The following is a 16,568-nucleotide window of genomic DNA, read 5'->3' as shown; positions in this document are numbered from 1 at the left end:
GGTCGACCTCGAGTCTCCCCTGGTGCTTTCTGCCAGAGGCTCCAGGTAGGTCCGTTCTCCCCGGCTGCGGTGTAGAGCACATTTTTTACATCTTGTCCTGCCCGGACTGGCCCCAGGGCTACTGCGTGAACTATCTCCTCTTTAATTTGTTCAAAAGCTTGTCGTTGGTCAGGGCCCCATTTGAAATCGTTCTTCTTCCGGATCACTTGATAGAGAGGGTTTACAATCAGACTGTAATTTGGAATGTGCATTCTCCAAAAACCCACGACGCCTAAGAAAGCTTGTGTTTCCTTTTTGCTAGTTGGTGGAGACATGGCTGTTATTTTGTTGATCACATCCATTGGGATTTGACGACGTCCATCTTGCCATTTTATTCCTAAAAACTGAATCTCCTGTGCAGGTCCCTTGACCTTACTTTGTTTTATGGCAAACCCGGCCTTCAGCAGGATTTGGACTATTTCCTTCCCTTTTTCAAAAACTTCTCCTGCTGTGTTGCCCCACACGATGATGTCATCAATGTATTGCAGGTGTTCTGGAGCTCCACCCTGTTCCAGTGCAGTCTGGATCAGTCCATGGCAAATGGTGGGGCTGTGTTTCCACCCCTGGGGCAGTCGGTTCCAGGTGTACTGGATGCCCCTCCAAGTGAAAGCAAACTGTGGCCTGCACTCCGCTGCCAAAGGGATTGAGAAAAACGCATTAGCAATATCAACTGTGGCATACCACTTGGCTGCCTTTGACTCCAGTTCGTATTGAAGTTCTAGCATGTCTGGCACAGCAGCACTCAGCGGTGGCGTGACTTCATTTAGGCCACGATAGTCTACTGTCAGTCTCCACTCTCCATTAGACTTCCGCACTGGCCATATGGGACTGTTAAAGGGTGAACGAGTCTTGCTGATCACTCCTTGGCTTTCCAGTCGACGAATCAGCTCATGGATGGGAATCGGAGTCTCGGTTGGTGCGATATTGCTGCCGGTGCACCGTGGTGGTAGCGATTGGCACCTGTTGGTCTTCGACCTTCAGCAACCCCACAATAGAAGGGTCCTCCGAGAGACCAGGCAAGGTGGACAGCTGTTTAATTTCCTCCATCTCCAAGGCAGCTATACCAAAAGCCCACCGGTACCCTTTTGGGTCCTTGAAATACCCTCTCCTGAGGTAGTCTATGCCAAGGATTCACGGAGCATCTGGGCCAGTCACAATGGGGTGCTTCTGCCACTCATTCCCAGTTAGACTCACTTCGGCTTCCAATACAGTTAGCTGTTGGGATCCCCCCGTCACCCCAGAAATACAGATGGGTTCTGCCCCTATATAGCTTGATGGCATTAGGGTACACTGTGCACTGGTGTCTACCAGAGCCTTATACTTCTGTGGGTCTGATGTGCCAGGCCACCGAATCCACACAGTCCAGTAAACCCGATTGTCCCTTTCCTCCCCCTGGCTGGAGGCAGGGCCCCTCTAATCCTCATCACAGTACTCATTTCTCATTTCTTGTACGTACGAGTCAGAAGTTGCTTCATTAAGATCAGGAGTAAGATCAGCCCTTCTACTCTGTCTGGGGAACTGCCCGCTGGAAACTGGAGCAGCAATTTTCCTGGAAGAACCTCTTTCTGTGATTGTTTTCCCTTGCAATTCACGTACCCGTGCCCCTAGGGCTGAGGTAGGTTTCCCATCCCACTTCCTCATGTCCTCTCCGTGGTCACGCAGGTAAAACCATAGGGTGCCCCGTGGTGTGTACCCTTTATATTCTCTCTCTTGAGCAAAAGAACGCTTACTCCTAATAGCCGAGATACTGGTCCGTAAAGGTGAGGAGTAGGACCTATCCTCTCTGAGTTGCTGGATCTCCCGGGACAGTTTCTCCACAGCCGAGATGAGGGAGGAAGAGAGACTTTCCTCGTATTGCCAGAGTTGACCAGCCAATTCATCCACTGTTTGTTCCTCTCCATCTTTCCAGGTCATCACTGCCAATGAATTGGCGTATGATGATGGTGCGCTTTCTTCACGCTTGACAAGAGTCGCCTCCAAAGGCTGAGGACTCGTGTCCCTTTTCTAATCGCTTTGTCAATGCCCCCTTCCCTAGAAAGGGATCCCAGCTGCTTGGCTTCCCTACCCTCTAATTCTAGGCTACTGGCCCCATTATCCCAGCATCGGAGCAGCCAGGTGACAATATGCTCACCTGGACGACGGCTGAAATCTTTTCGTATATCTCGCAGCTCACTCAGGGATAGAGATCGGGTGGTCACTGCCTCGTTTATGAGTTCTTCCTCTTCTTCCTCCCCGATCAGTGGCTGGCTCTCCTCCTGCTGTTCTCGTGGTGGCCCTTCTCCAGGGTAGTCTGCCTCTTCCACTTCTTCCTCCAGCCCCCTTTTAGAAGAAGTTTCTTTCTCCCTTACTAAACGAGCTGACTTCCGCTTCCAAGATTTCTTCTTGTGTACAGGGACGACTGATACCGGCACAGGTTGGCTCTTTGGTTCAGCCACAGGGTGTGTCGCCAGGGTCTGAGTGGCCGCAGGGCCTGTCGCTGGGGTCTGAGTGGCCGCAGGGCCTGTTGCCGGAGTCTTGAGTAGCCGCAGAGCATGTCGCTGGGGTCGGAGTGGCCGCACGGCATGTCGCTGGGGTCGGAGTGGCCGCAGGGCGCGTCACCCGGGTCTGAGTGGCCGCAGTGCGTGTCGTTTTACCATCAGATCCAGAGACTTTCTCTTCCCTTTGAGGGTACTGAATGGTGTTGAACAGGGCTCGGTAGGCATGGGCCAGGCCCCAGCACATTGCAATGATCTGCATCTCTCTGGAGTTGCCAGGGTGACAGCATACTTTGTCCAAATATTCTACTAACTTTTCAGGATTCTGCACTTGCTCAGGGGTGAAGTTCCAAAACACTGGGGGTGCCCATTGGCCTAGGTACTTGCCCATCTTATCCCACACACCCTGCCACTCATAACTATTCAGCCTTGGGGCAGATCTCTGGATGATATTCTTAAATTGCTTACCAACTTTAGACAAAACCGAAACAATATTCCCAAGAAGTATTAATAGAAGTATCTTAACTGCCCAAGGATGTTCAAAATACTGAAAAGTTACTGTAATGAAGGAGGAAACATCATAGAAGAAGGTAGTGACACTGCCATTCTGTATTATTTCCTCCATAAAAAAACTCTCAGAAAAGTCACTGCAATTGCTAGTTGTCTCCACGAAATGGTATCCGTGGTACAGTAACGGCTTCATTGCGAAGTTTACATACCACACTAACGTCAAGGTCAATGTTCTAAAAACAAACCTCCCAAGCGAGACATCACTAATCACTGCAGACCACAGCAAACTGCAAAACCCAACACCAATCTTTAACATGTACAGCAGGAAAAAGAGCGCGATGCAGATTATACAAATCAATATCGAGAACAGAGAAACCAACATTGTGAGCCACAACTACTAACAGATATAAATTCCTTAATACAGTCCGGTTAATCTGTTATTATCTCAAACCCTTCGTGCCCCACGTTGGGCGCCAAAAAGGACTGTCGTGGTTTAACCTCAGTCGGCAACTAAGCACCACACAGCCGCTCGCTCACTCCCCCCACCCACGGTGGGATGGGGGAGAGAATTGGAAGAGCACAAGTAAGAAAAACTCGTGGGTTGAGATAAAAACAGTTTAATAATTGAAATAAAATAATAATAATAATGTAATAATAATAATACACAAAGCAAGTGATGCACAGTGCAATTGCTCACCACCTGCCGACCGATGCCCAGCCAGTCCCCGAGCAGCAGCCCCCCCCAGCCAGCTTTCCCCAGTTTATGTACTGAGTATGACGGCACATGGTATGGAATGTCCCTTTGGCCAGTTTGGCTGTGCCCCCTCCCAGCTTCTTGTGCACCTCCAGCCTTCTCGAGTCAGTAGAGCATGGAAAACTAAAAAGTCCTTGGCTAGTGTAAGCATTACCTAGCAACAACTAAAACATCGGTGTGTTATCAACTTTGTTCTCATCCTAAATCCAAAACACAGCACTGTACCAGCTACTAGGAAGGAAATTAACTCTATCCCTGCCGAAACCAGGACACCTGGCTAAATTAGAGGTGTTGGAATTTGTCAGACCCCTGTTGCACCACTCCCCCAGCCGTTTTCCCAGAGCCTAAGAAACCTCCTCTTCTAAAGAAGAATGTTTACACAACTTTGCATTGGTCACCAAGTACATGAAGTTTTGATTTTGAATGTCTAGAGAACAGCCAACAGCAGTGCTTTTTATGGTCCTGGAAGTGTAACTCTTCGGTTTGTTTATGGCAGTAATAAGCATGAGGATGAGCACACAGGATTTTTTTATATTTGCAGAGAATGGTTGAAAGCTTAAGCGCTGCCTGTCTGCCATTTGCAATCAGCAGCAGCCAGTGTGGAAGGACTCCTTGTAGGAAGTGAGGTAGTTGCTGTACTTGATAGAGGACTCCATTCCAGGAGCTCTCCTGTTTTGATTAATTCTCCGCCCTTTGCCAGATCTTGTCTGTAGGTCTTTTCTCTGCTGGATTTTCAAGAAGGCTGCAAAGAAGTCTACAGCTTAGAGAAACAGTGTTGCAGTTCACATACTTTGTGCCAGAAATATCTGTTTCATTCTTGCCTGTTATTCCTGGTTTCCCTGGTTAGCAGGCTGAACTTCCAGTGTTAGTTTTAACATTTAAAGGAAGCAGTTGTTCAAAATGTAAACTTCTAAATACAGTAGTTGGTGTGGCTACGTGATTTGTAACATTCCCTTTAGATTCCAGGGGAAAAAACACCCTTAACACAGGGGTGCGTGATGTTAAAAATTAACATCTCCTTTATAAGATATTAGGAAACATCCCAGGAATACTGGCTTTTTCAGTTTGGGGCATGTTCATGAAGGTCCCAACTTTTCACATGCAATTTAATAGTAATTGTAAGTGTTTTGTCTTAAATTTGTTTTTTACATTACTCCCACTGGAAAACAACTCTGTATATCAAGCTGATATTAGTAGGACCCACGGGGAAGCAGTATGTCTGCCTGTACTGTGCCCATATCTTGAGACTCACCTATGTTGGCACGATATGCATCAAGTGGATATAAACTACTCTGTTTTCAGAAGTTTTTCCTTCATTTTTGCTTCTCGGCAAAATTAAGTCTGCAGCATACATATAGGACTGCTTCAGCTGTAAAAAGGCTTGAATTCAGTATAACTTCTTTGGTTTGTTCTGTAATTATATCTTTGGTAATTGATGCTGTTAAGTGCATCCTGCCATGGTGTGGTTGGTAACCTCTGCAATTTCCCACTGTTCAAACAAGCAGATGCTTGAGGTGAAAAGTAAAACCAAAAGTTGAAAAAAATACACCTCTAGCATAGTCTCACAAATATCCAGTAGCTTTGATTTCTCCAGGTGATATTCACAAACACTGAGGGTTTTTTTCCCCTCTACAGAGAAGAAAGATGGGCTCTGTAAAGGACAGGTCAGAAGCAGAACTTGATTTAGTTTAATTTAGGAGCTAAATCACCTTTTAGAGGAACTATATTTTGTCCACTGAGAGGAGGAAATCAGGATTGACTAGAATGACTAGAGCAAAGTCAGTCATTGTGAATGTTTTCTTCATTAATTCCCCAAGCCCAGGCATTCTGTGGGGATATATTACATCACTAGGGACATTAGTTTAGAAATTGGGTGGGACTAGATGCACATAAGGTATATAGCATGGGTTAATGAGACAGCAGCCTGTGTAAAAGTATGACTACAAAAGCTTTTTGATGTGCCTTCTCACTTTGAGAGCTATTACCTTCTTGGGAGGCAATGGAGGGATGCCAAAAGATCTAAGGACAGGGAGGGGAGAACTTGCCAGTACTTGGTTTGTGAATGAAAGAGAAAGGAGGTCTTAATAAAAGTGACATATAAATGCTCTCTTCCAGTTTTCACCTGGCGGCCACAAAAGGGCATGCAGAGTGCCTCAGAATCATGGTGACACATGGTGCAGATGTGACAGCCCAAGATGGTGCAGGTATGCCTCTGTGAACCTACAAATGTAACATAATACTCTCAATTTGCCTATATAGTTCTTGATGCGCAGCATGCAACCACAGATTTGACAACACCGCTTTTCCTTCCCACACCTCCCTGCCCGCTCTGCCCCGTGTAGGAAAAGCAGTTGTAACATTTGCAGGTGTAGGCATACTTGCTTTTCTGCACAAAGAATTCAGATTCTAAAGCTCTTGAAAACTTTTACCCTAATACTATAACTGTCAGCATTTATAGTGGACTCCAGTTGCAAAATCATAGAATCATAGAATAGTTTGGGTTGGAAGGGACCTCTAAAGGTCATCTAGTCCAACCCCCCTGCAATGAGCAGGAACATCTTCAACTAGATCAGGTTGCTCAGAGCCCCGTCCAACCTGACCTTGAATGTTTCCAGGGATGGGGCATCCACCACCTCTCTGGGAAACCTGTTCCAGTGCTTCACCACCCTCAGCATAAAAAATTTCTTCCTTATATCTGGTCTAAATCTACCCCCCTTTAGTTTAAAGCCATTCCCCCTTGTCCTGTCGCAACAGGCCCTGCTAAAAAGTCTGTCCCCATCTTTTTTATAAGCCCCCTTTAAGTACTGATAGGCTGCAATAAGGTCTCCCCAAAGCCTTCTCTTCTCTAGGCTGAACAACCCCAACTCTCTCAGCCTTTCTTCATAGGAGAGGTGTTCCATCCCCCTGATCATTTTTGTGGCCCTCTTCTGGACCCGCTCCAACAGGTCCGTGTCTTTCTTATGCTGAGGGCTCCAGAGCTGGACGCAGTACTCCAGGTGGGGTCTCACCAGAGCAGAGTAGAGGGGCAGAATCACCTCCCTCGACCTGCTGGCCACGCTTCTTTTGATGCAGCCCAGGATACGATTGGCCTTCTGGGCTGCGAGCGCACATTGCTGGCTCATGTCCAGCTTTTCATCCACCAGTACCCCCAAGTCCTTCTCGGCAGGGCTGCTCTCAATCCCTTCATCCCCCAGCCTGTATTGATACCGGGGGTTGCCCTGACCCAGGTGCAGGACCTTGCACTTGGCCTTTTTAAACCTCATGAGGTTCACACAGGCCCACTTCTCGAGCTTGTCCAGGTCCCTCTGGATGGCATCCCGTCCCTCTGGCGTGTCGACCGCACCACTCAGCTTGGTGTCATCTGCAAACTTGCTGAGGGTGCACTCGATCCCACTGTCTATGTCATTGATGAAGATATTAAACAGTACCGGTCCCAATACGGACCCCTGCGGGATGCCACTCATAACCAACCTCCATCTGGACATTGAGCCATTGACCACTACCCTCTGGATGCGACCATCCAACCAATTCCTCACCCACCAGACAGTCCACCCATCAAATCCATACCTCTCCAGTTTAGAGAGAAGGATGTTGGGGGGGACTGTGTCAAAGGCCTTGCAGAGGTCCAGATAGACGACATCTGTAGCCCTTCCCTTGTCCACTGATGTAGTCACTCCATCATAGAAGGCCACTAGGTTAGTCAGGCAGGACTTGCCCTTGGTGAAGCCATGCTGGCTGTCTCGAATCACCTCCCTGTCCTCCATGTGCCTTAGCATAGCTTCCAGGAGGATCTGTTCCATGATCTTCCCAGGCACAGAGGTGAGGCTGACTGGCCTGTAGTTCCCCGGGTCTTCCTTTTTTCCCTTTTTAAAAATGGGGGTTATGTTTCCCCTTTTCCAGTCAGTGGGAACTTCACCGGACTGCCACGACTTCTCAAGTACGATGGATAGTGGCTTAGCAACTTCATCCGCCAGTTCCTTCAGGACCCGCGGATGGATCTCATCGGGTCCCATGGACTTGTGCACCTTCAGGTGCCTTTGATGGTCTCAAAAATTGTTGCTCGATTATTATTTATTTATTTTTTAAGTCTCTCTCCCCTGACTCTTTTTGTTAACTTCATTTGAGGCTTTGCATAGGTTAAATCAAGATCTTAGGTGTTGCTTTTATAAGTATCCAAGCTATTAACCCCATTAACTACAGGAGTTGCAGTAAGACATTTCCTCAGGATTATGACATAGTGAAAAGAGCTGTTACAGGCCAAAACAGAGCTGAGAGCTATTAAGTATGCTGTTTCAAGCCCTCGAAAGTCCTATGCCTTAATTACTGCTCTACTAGGAGAATGATGGGGGCTCAATTTGAAACTGGCAAACTCTTCTTAATAGATTTCAGCTGACATATCTGTGGAATATGCGCCCAGCATTTTCTCTGGCTAGCAGTCACCTGAATGAGCTGTCAGCATTCTGTCTCTTCAGGAATGATCTGTAAATGGTGGGCTCACAGGGTCCGTTTTGGCCACCGATTGCAGCCTGAGGGAATTTCTGTCATACATGGAAATTATTTGCCTCTATAAGGAAGTGTCTGTGATACTGGAAGAAGCATTCAAATTATGTATAATAAGAGAATATATGTACCTGATACAGACTATTATTCAGAATTCATACTTCATCTTGCCTCAGGGTTTATTAGTTGTTTGGATAATAAGAGGTTGTCTGCTCTCACCTGAGAGTGTCAACTCAGTATTCCTTAGGAAAAGCCTTGTCTGTAATAGTCACGTTATTTACAGTGAGATTCTACTGTCACAAGTAGCTCTACTGTCTGTATTGAGTATTAAATCTTGGCTCCTTCTTTCTTCCTTACATGGATAATTTATTCTTTTGCTGTATTGGCCTCTAGTTTTTCAGATGCTCTGTAAGATGAAACTAGAGGAGAGACTGCAATCTTTGATCATAAATCCATAGTCAGTAAATCACTGTATTGCATAACTAAATATGAGCTCACAGATGCTAAGTAAATTAACAGAGAAGGGAGTCTGTGAGATGCAAACCTAAGTAGGCATGTGTTCCAAGTCCTCTTCTACGTGTACTCCGTGGATGATACAAATTTGTTGTAGTGGTAGCTGGTGAATTTGGCTGGTTTTGCTCTTAGCGCTGAGTTCCTTTTTCATTGCCAATAGCAGAAATCATGAAGACACTTGACAGACATCTCTCTGCAAGGGAGGCTGAGTAACATAGGAAAATTGTTTTTTAAAGAAACAAAACAGAACTGTGCAATCAGACTTACTTCTGCCAAGGTATATAGTCTAATACAATGTTTGTGTCATTCCTATATATGAAGCTAGACATTAAGATTATTCTGTTACCTGCCTGAACTCTTCCATGACAAAGGCAAAATTTTGAATTATCCATTTTGTTCCTATCGCAACACATGAAAAATAAGGATAAATAAAAAAACCTGCATTGAGCAGAATATATTTACGACAGACTGTTGATCAGGCAGGTAACAGGCTGTGACCCCATGGAAAGCCCACGCTGGAGCAGGCTCCTGGCAGGACCTGTGGACCCATGGAGTGAGAGGAGCCCACGCTGGAGCAGGTTTGCTGGCAGGACTTGTGACCCCGTGGGGGACCCACGCTGGAGCAGTCCGTTCCCAAAGGACTGCACCCCGTGGAAAGGGCTCATGGAAAGGACCCACGCTGGAGCAGTTCGTGAAGAACTGCAGCCCATGGGAAGGGCCCACGTTGGAGAAGTCTGTGGAGGACTGTCTCCCGCGGGAGGGACCCCATGCTGGAGCAGGGGAAGAGTGTGAGGATTCTCCATGGGCTGTTGTTCCTGTCAAGAAAATCTGCTCCAGCGTGGGTGTGGTGGGCTGACACAAGCTGGATGCCAGGTGCCCACCAAAGCTGCTCTATCACTCCCCCTCCTCAGCTGGACAGGGGAGAGAAAATATCTCGACCCATGAGCCTTTTCTTATAAGGACAGGGAGATCACACAGCAATTACCATCACGGGCAAGACAGACTCGACTTGGGGAAAAATTAATTTAATTTCTTACCAATCAAATCAGAGTAGGGTAATGAGAAAATAAAAACAAATCTTAAAACACCTTCCTCCCACCCCTCCCTTCTTCCCAGGCACAACTTCCCTCCTGATTTTCTCTACCTCCTCCCCCCAAGCGGCACAGGGGGACGGAGAATGGGGGTTGCAGTCAGTTCATCACACGTTGGCTCTGCCGCTCCTTCCTCCTCAGGGGGAGGACTCCTCACACTCTTCCCCTGCTCCAGCGTGGGGTCCCTCCCACGAGAGACAGTCCTCCACAAACTTCTCCAATGTGAGTCCTTCCCACGGCCTGCAGTTCTTCATGAACTGCTCCAGCATGGGTCCTTTCCACGGGGTACAGTCCCTCAGGAACAGACTGCTCTAGCGTGGGTCCCCCACAGGGTTACAAGTCCTGCCAGTAAACCTGCTCCAGCATGGACCTCCTCTCTCCACGGGGCCACAGGTCCTGCCAGGAGTCTGCTCCAGCACGGGCTTCCCACAGGGTCACAGCTTCCTTCAGGTGCATCCACCTGCTCCGGCCTGGGGTCCTCCATGGGCTGCAGGGGGACAGCCTGCCTCACCATGGTCTTCACCAGGGGCTGCAGAGGAATCTCTGCTCTGGCACCTGGAGCACCTCCTCCTCTTCCTCCTCCTTCTTCTTCACTGACCTTGGTGTCTGCAGAGTTGTTTCTCTCACATATTCTCACTCCTCTCTTTAGCTGAAGTTGCCATTGCACAGGGGTGGTTTGTTGGTTTTTTTTTTTTCCCCCTTCTTAAATATGTTATCACAGAGGCACTACCGCTGTCGGTGATTGGCTCAGCCTTGGCCAGTGGCAGGTCCATCTTGGAGCCAGCTGGAACTGGCTCTGTCGGATATAGGGGAAGCTTCTGGCATCTTCTCACAGAAGCCACCCCTGTAGGCCCCCTGCTACCAAAACCTTGCCACGCAAACCTAATACACCTGTGCTTTGGAGTGATTGAATAATTTGGTTTGCTTTTATTCATTTAGGTCACAGTGCTTTACATCTTGCAGCAAAGAACAGCCACCCTGATTGCATTAAGATGTTACTTCAGGTAAAGTAAAAATTAAATTAATTTTGATTTTTGAAGTTTTCATTTTCTTCCTCTAGATTGGTTCCACTAGATATTGACACATTTCCTGCTAATAATCTGCATCACACTCCTATACTGTTGTCCTGTCTCCTTGCAATCAAGAGAGGTGCTTGAGTTTAAAGACCTTTTAGGCGCTGTGAATGGATGATAGAAAACAGTGTGGTATCTTCCCTGAGTGGTCCACAAGTAGTTTTCCCTGTGCAGCTGATCTGACATAGCAGGGTTGGGTTTCAAGCAGGTTGCAGCTTCTGTCTAACTTCCTGTCTTTTGTCCGTGTGGTTGGGTGGCTTGTAAGTAGATGGCTTAAGAGGTATAGGGGAAAAGGATTTTTCACTTGTGGTGGGATTTTGATATTGTTCTACTGGAATGCTTTCTGTCTGTGCAACTTAAAGAATCTGTTGTTGACCATAGAAATGTTTGTCAAATTTAGAGTCAAAGGGAGAAGAAACCAAAGTAGTATAGATGCTAAAATATGGAAATACTCAAATTCTCAGTGAAATGAGGCAAAGGACAGTGAGGGGTTAGAGAGGGAGTAGAAAGAATGGGGAAAGAAAATAAGAAAAACAAAAGTGAAGATGAAGAGAAGATTATCATGGTGTTGAGGCTGAAGATGTGCGTTAGTAAGCAAGGAGAGACATTGTCCATCTCTGCTCCATTTCAGAAAGCCAGGTGAGTTTTGGTGGAGGTGATCAGAGGAATGGGACAGACTTTTAGGAGCTTGGAGTTATCAGTAAGACTGTGGCTCAGACTACAGATGAAATGAATAATAACCCTACTCCAGCACAGTGGTACAGAAAGAGAATGGATCCCATATCCCAACTTCCAAATTCCTTTTCCCCAGTTACCTCAGGGCTCTCCAATTGTCCCGTGACTGACCCCTGTCAATGTCTCTGACAAGATTGGGTCCAATTTCACTGATTCCCACCTCCAGACTCATTACAAGCTGTCTCCCCTGTTCCTGCACACCTGGAAGGGGTTATCATTAACCACTGAGGCTCCCCTCTCTGGGATTTCATTGCAAATACCTACTACTTCTAATGCAAATCCATTTACAGCATAAACAGTGACATCAAACTGTCACTGATTGTATCGCATGCAGCAACATGATCAACTAAGCAACTAGATGTGTGTTTAATACCAAATATCTGCTGCCCATTCACTTACCAGCTATAACCACAGAGTGCTTTTGTTGATATTTTGCTAATTTTATTACAATATGCAGATTTCTAAATACGTTTGTAAGTGCAAACCCATTGGTAATATTCTCCAGTAATTCATGCTCTTTGGATTGCTTTTTTGCTTCTGTGGACTGGCTTTGTGATATAAGCTGTTTGTACGTGTGAGGAATGTTTAATCTTAATGTGCTGGAGTTGAATTAAAACAGGCTAAATAATTATTTTACACAGGTAGAATCTTGACATTTTTGTTACAGAATGCAGTAATCTATGTGAACCTGTTTTCCTAGGAAATCATAGAAGTGTTGGAGGCAGTGCTACATTTGAAGGTCACAAGCTCTAATGTTTGTTTTTAGAAGCCTATTATTTCAGGGTGATATCTTTTCTTTCTTTGCTGTAAACTAAAACTAAAATCTTCTGTAGCAAAACAAGTCTTGATAAAGATTTGTAATTTTTTTTTTATTTGTGGTGGCTTATAATACTACAAAATATAACTGGATTGTTGATGCTTTAGTTTTTACAAATGAAAATGAAGCATTATTCGTGCCCCTGTACTCGGCACTGGTGAGGCCGCACCTCAAATACTGTGTTCAGTTTTGGGCCCCTCACTACAAGAAGGACGTTGAGGTGCTGGAGCGTGTCCAGAGAAGGGCAACAAGGCTGGTGAAGGGTCTGGGGAAGAAGTCTTATGAGGAGCGGCTGAGGGAACTGGGGTTGTTTAGCCTGGAGAAAAGGAGGCTGAGGGGAGACCTCATCACTCTCTACAACTACCTGAAAGGAGGTTGTAGCGAGGTGGGTGTCGGTCTCTTCTCCCAAGTAACTAGTGATAGGACGAGAGGAAATGGCCTCAAGTTGCGCCAGGGGAGGTTTAGATTGGACGTGAGGAAAAATGTCTTTACTGAAAGAGTGGTTAAACATTGGAACAGGCTGCCCAGGGAAGTGGTTGAGTCCCCATCCCTGGAGGTATTTAAAAGACGTGTAGATGTGGCGCTTAGGGACATGGTTTAGTGGGTGGTGGTGTTGGGTCGACGGTTGGACTCGATGATCTTAGAGGTCTTTTCCAACCTCAATGATTCTATGATTCTATGATTGCCTTCAACAGAAATAACTCAAGACTAATTGCCTTAGAACGTGGTTGCTTTAGCTCCTACTGTAATGTAAAATATGAAGTTTTTGTGAGGCAGGGGAGAGAGTTTATTTCCTTTTTTATTTCCTGATTTAAATTGTTCCAAAACTATAACTTTTTTTAGGGATATCTCCCTCACTATGAGTGTTTCCTGTGGCTTCAGTATAAGATGGTACCAAGAAAGGAGGGACCAGATTGGTAGAGAGGAAAGCTGTCTTTTTTCACTATTCTTTTTTTATTATATGGACTGAGCTTTCTGGAGCAGCTCATAAAACTTTTCTCAAAGATGTTCAGCACTCTGTCCTTAGCATCAAACATGTGTTTTATTTTCTTGGTGTTTCTCTAATTGCTTTTTTTCTTCTCCTTTTTGAACTGTGCAGAGTAAATGTCCAGCAGACAGCACTGACAATTCTGGGAAAACAGCTTTACATTATGCAGGTAACTTCTTTGTTGAAAGCTTGTACTATCTATTTTGTTGTGCGTGATATTTCTAGCTCTTCAGCCTGGTGGAACTTTTTAGGTTCTAATTGCATAAATCTAGTAACTCCACCTGATGGTTTACAAGTTTCAGGAGTTTTTTTGATAAATACTGTGAATACTGAATTTCAGTTAATTACAGTTAACAAGTTCACACTTGCAAGTGCAGAGCCATTGGAATACTTAAGATTAGGTTGATTCTGATTTCAGTCCTTAAAGATTATATCTTCTCATGCTAATTTGGACCATGAATATTGACTATATTTCTGCATACAGCTTGCTGTTCATGTTTTAGTCTTTCTCTCCTTCCTTCTTAAAACAGAGAAATACAGTTTAATTTGTTTTTCTTGGACCCTGCTGTAATGCTGCAGTATTGCAAGCGGAAGTGCAGAATACAAATTTCGAAAATGGGGTATAATGGACTTTCTTGCTTGTCTTTTTTTTTTTTTTAGCTGTATGTGGTTGTCTTCAGGCAGTTCAACTTCTGTGTGAACACAAATGTCTAATTAATGTCAAAGATTTGGTACGTACCTCTTCTCCCATTGTGTACTTCAAAGCTTTTACCACCCTCCACTCCAGTCAATCTCAGGTGCAGCAGTTCAAAGCAATACTATGCTTCTTGGATTTCTCTGGCAGAGGAAGTTCCTTTTGCAGCTTGCCGTAGCAGAGGTGGGGAAGTACTTCACAATCTAATACATTAGTGGCAGGATTTGCTGCTCATTAAATTGAGGCATTGGTACAAGTAGCTAGGATCAATTCTGATATATTCAAAACATGATTAAGAGTCTTTCCATTGACTCCAGTAGGCTTTGGAAAAGGCCCATTATGTGGCCAAGTGCTGTGAAATGCTCGCAAAGGTGGTCAAGCACTGGAACTGGTACCCAGAGAGGTCATGGTGTCTCTGGCTTTGGAGATGCTTAAAACTTGACTGAATGAGTCTCTGAGCAATGTACTGTAACTTGAAGTTTGCCTAGCTTTGGATTGAGGGCAGAGGGGGAAAAACCCCAGATGACCTCTAAAGGTGTCTTCCAACTAAGTTATTCTGTGATTATGTGAAATTTTGTATTTTTGCCTTGTAGTTAGTTAAAATTATAATTTTTGTTGTGGAGCTATGTAAAGGTATTGTGTAGTTTCAAAATCATCATGTTATAGCATTAAGCAAACAGCAAAGGGAGTACAGACAGCAAAAAGCATGCTAGTGCTTTGCATCCCCCGTGGTCAAAGAAGTAATTAAAGTAAACCCAGCTACATTTATGGTACACAAGAAAAATGTAATGATAGCACATTGTTTGTGTTATGTAGAAGGAAAGTTTGTAGCTGACCTTTAAATCTGAGAGTGATATTTGTAAGTGGATGGATTATTGTTCATAGTTGTTTTGTTTTTTTTTTTTAAATGCATTCATAGGATGGGAACATACCTCTGCTGCTTGCAGTACAAAGTGGTCATATGGGAGTCTGCAAATACCTTCTGGATCATGGAGCAGACATCAACACCAGGGATAAAAATGGAAGGTACAGCAGGTTAACATGTTAATTCTTCCCCAAAGCTGACTGTCAAATGAAGCTCTCTTCCCAGATCCTTCCCAAAATAGTTATGTGAAATAATGCCTCCTTTACTAGACAGCATATCTTGATTGTTGAGGCAGCTTACAGAATTCTGCCTAAAGGGAAAGGTGAAACAGAAACTATGCAACTATAAAACTAGATGTGCCTGTAAGATTTTTTTTTTTTTTTTCCTTGGGCTACCAGAGCAGTAAATCCCATTTTTAAATAATTCCTACAAGGATCTGATTGATAGCACTTACCCACACATCACTTTGTATGTGTCCCAGTTTTAAATGCTGCTCTGTTCTTGGCATGAGTTAGTTTCTCTAACTTAAATCCTAAAACTGTTACTTGAGAGTGACATCCATGAAGGGTTCTTTTTTCTACCATAATGCAGCCACAGCAGCAAGAGAAAAATACAGTAAAGCTATATAGTGGAGATGCTGTCATCTTAGAAGGTGCCATTTAGAGATTTGTTGCATTAATAGATATCTAGTGTGTCAGAAAACTGTTTTTAAAAAGCAACATCCTTATCGTGAAAAATTCACTTGTTTTGATGATACTGATGAAGTTCAAGAGTCTTTGAAAATTATGGACTGTTTTATAAACAGTTGGTTAAACTGTGAAGGTAAAGCAGGATGCTGAGAAGACTTGGCACTTACACCTGATAGCAATCTTGATTATTGTATGTGAAACAATGCCCATATTGTTCTTTGGCAACAACTGGGAGGATAAGACTGGGCCCTAACTTGTTTTTAATCACGCTGAAGTTTATTAGTGCACTCTCTGTTTTAAGTTGTCTAAAGAAAACCTCTTTGTCATCTTGGTTGGTTTAAATGGCCTCATCAGTGCTTTGAACCTGAGGTGTTCCCCACTGGGACCTCTGCCTTCCCCTCACTCACTCTACTGTTTAATCAACGGACAGTGTTAAGTGTTTCTAGTTTAATTGGATGAAGGTGTTTCTGTCATGGATAGTACATTTTTGTATTTTCTTTTTTAAGAAAGTACTGCATGTATAAGCAAGGAAAATGATATAACATGGAATATACCATTCTACTTCTCGCTTTCCTTCTGGTAAGGAGAGTGACTACTCTTGCATCTCCTGTTCACAAAAGTAGTTAAGTTTTTACTGAAAAAGGAGAAGCCTTATTGGGAGAGGAATGAGAGAACTTTTGAAAACAGCATGTTGTACTGGGTTTGTGTGGCAAGGTTTTGGTAGCGGGGGGACTACAGGGGTGGCTTCTGTGAGAAGATGCCAGAAGCTTCCCCATGTCCAATAGAGCCAATGCCAGCTGGCTCCAAGATGAACCCGCCACTGGCC

At 44.8% G+C, this 16,568-nt stretch overlaps 1 protein-coding gene across 3 annotated transcripts in view; it reads left to right on the top strand.

Annotated features, from left to right (window-relative positions):
* The window catches only part of LOC143172001 (ankycorbin-like), a 136,196-nt gene that overhangs the window by 103,811 nt on the left and 15,817 nt on the right, over positions 1–16,568 (top strand). For all 3 annotated transcript variants that reach the window (XM_076361211.1, XM_076361208.1, XM_076361210.1), the window contains exons 4-8: positions 5,893–5,981; positions 10,821–10,885; positions 13,606–13,663; positions 14,155–14,225; positions 15,108–15,214. In XM_076361211.1, coding sequence (XP_076217326.1) covers positions 5,893–5,981; positions 10,821–10,885; positions 13,606–13,663; positions 14,155–14,225; positions 15,108–15,214 — 390 coding nt within the window. The remainder of the gene's footprint in view (positions 1–5,892; positions 5,982–10,820; positions 10,886–13,605; positions 13,664–14,154; positions 14,226–15,107; positions 15,215–16,568) is intronic.

Source organism: Aptenodytes patagonicus, chromosome W (genome assembly GCF_965638725.1).
Source record: "Aptenodytes patagonicus chromosome W, bAptPat1.pri.cur, whole genome shotgun sequence".
NCBI lineage: Eukaryota > Metazoa > Chordata > Aves > Sphenisciformes > Spheniscidae > Aptenodytes > Aptenodytes patagonicus.
The sequence above is the reverse complement of the archived record's forward strand: the minus strand, read 5'-3'. Positions and strand labels throughout refer to the sequence as shown.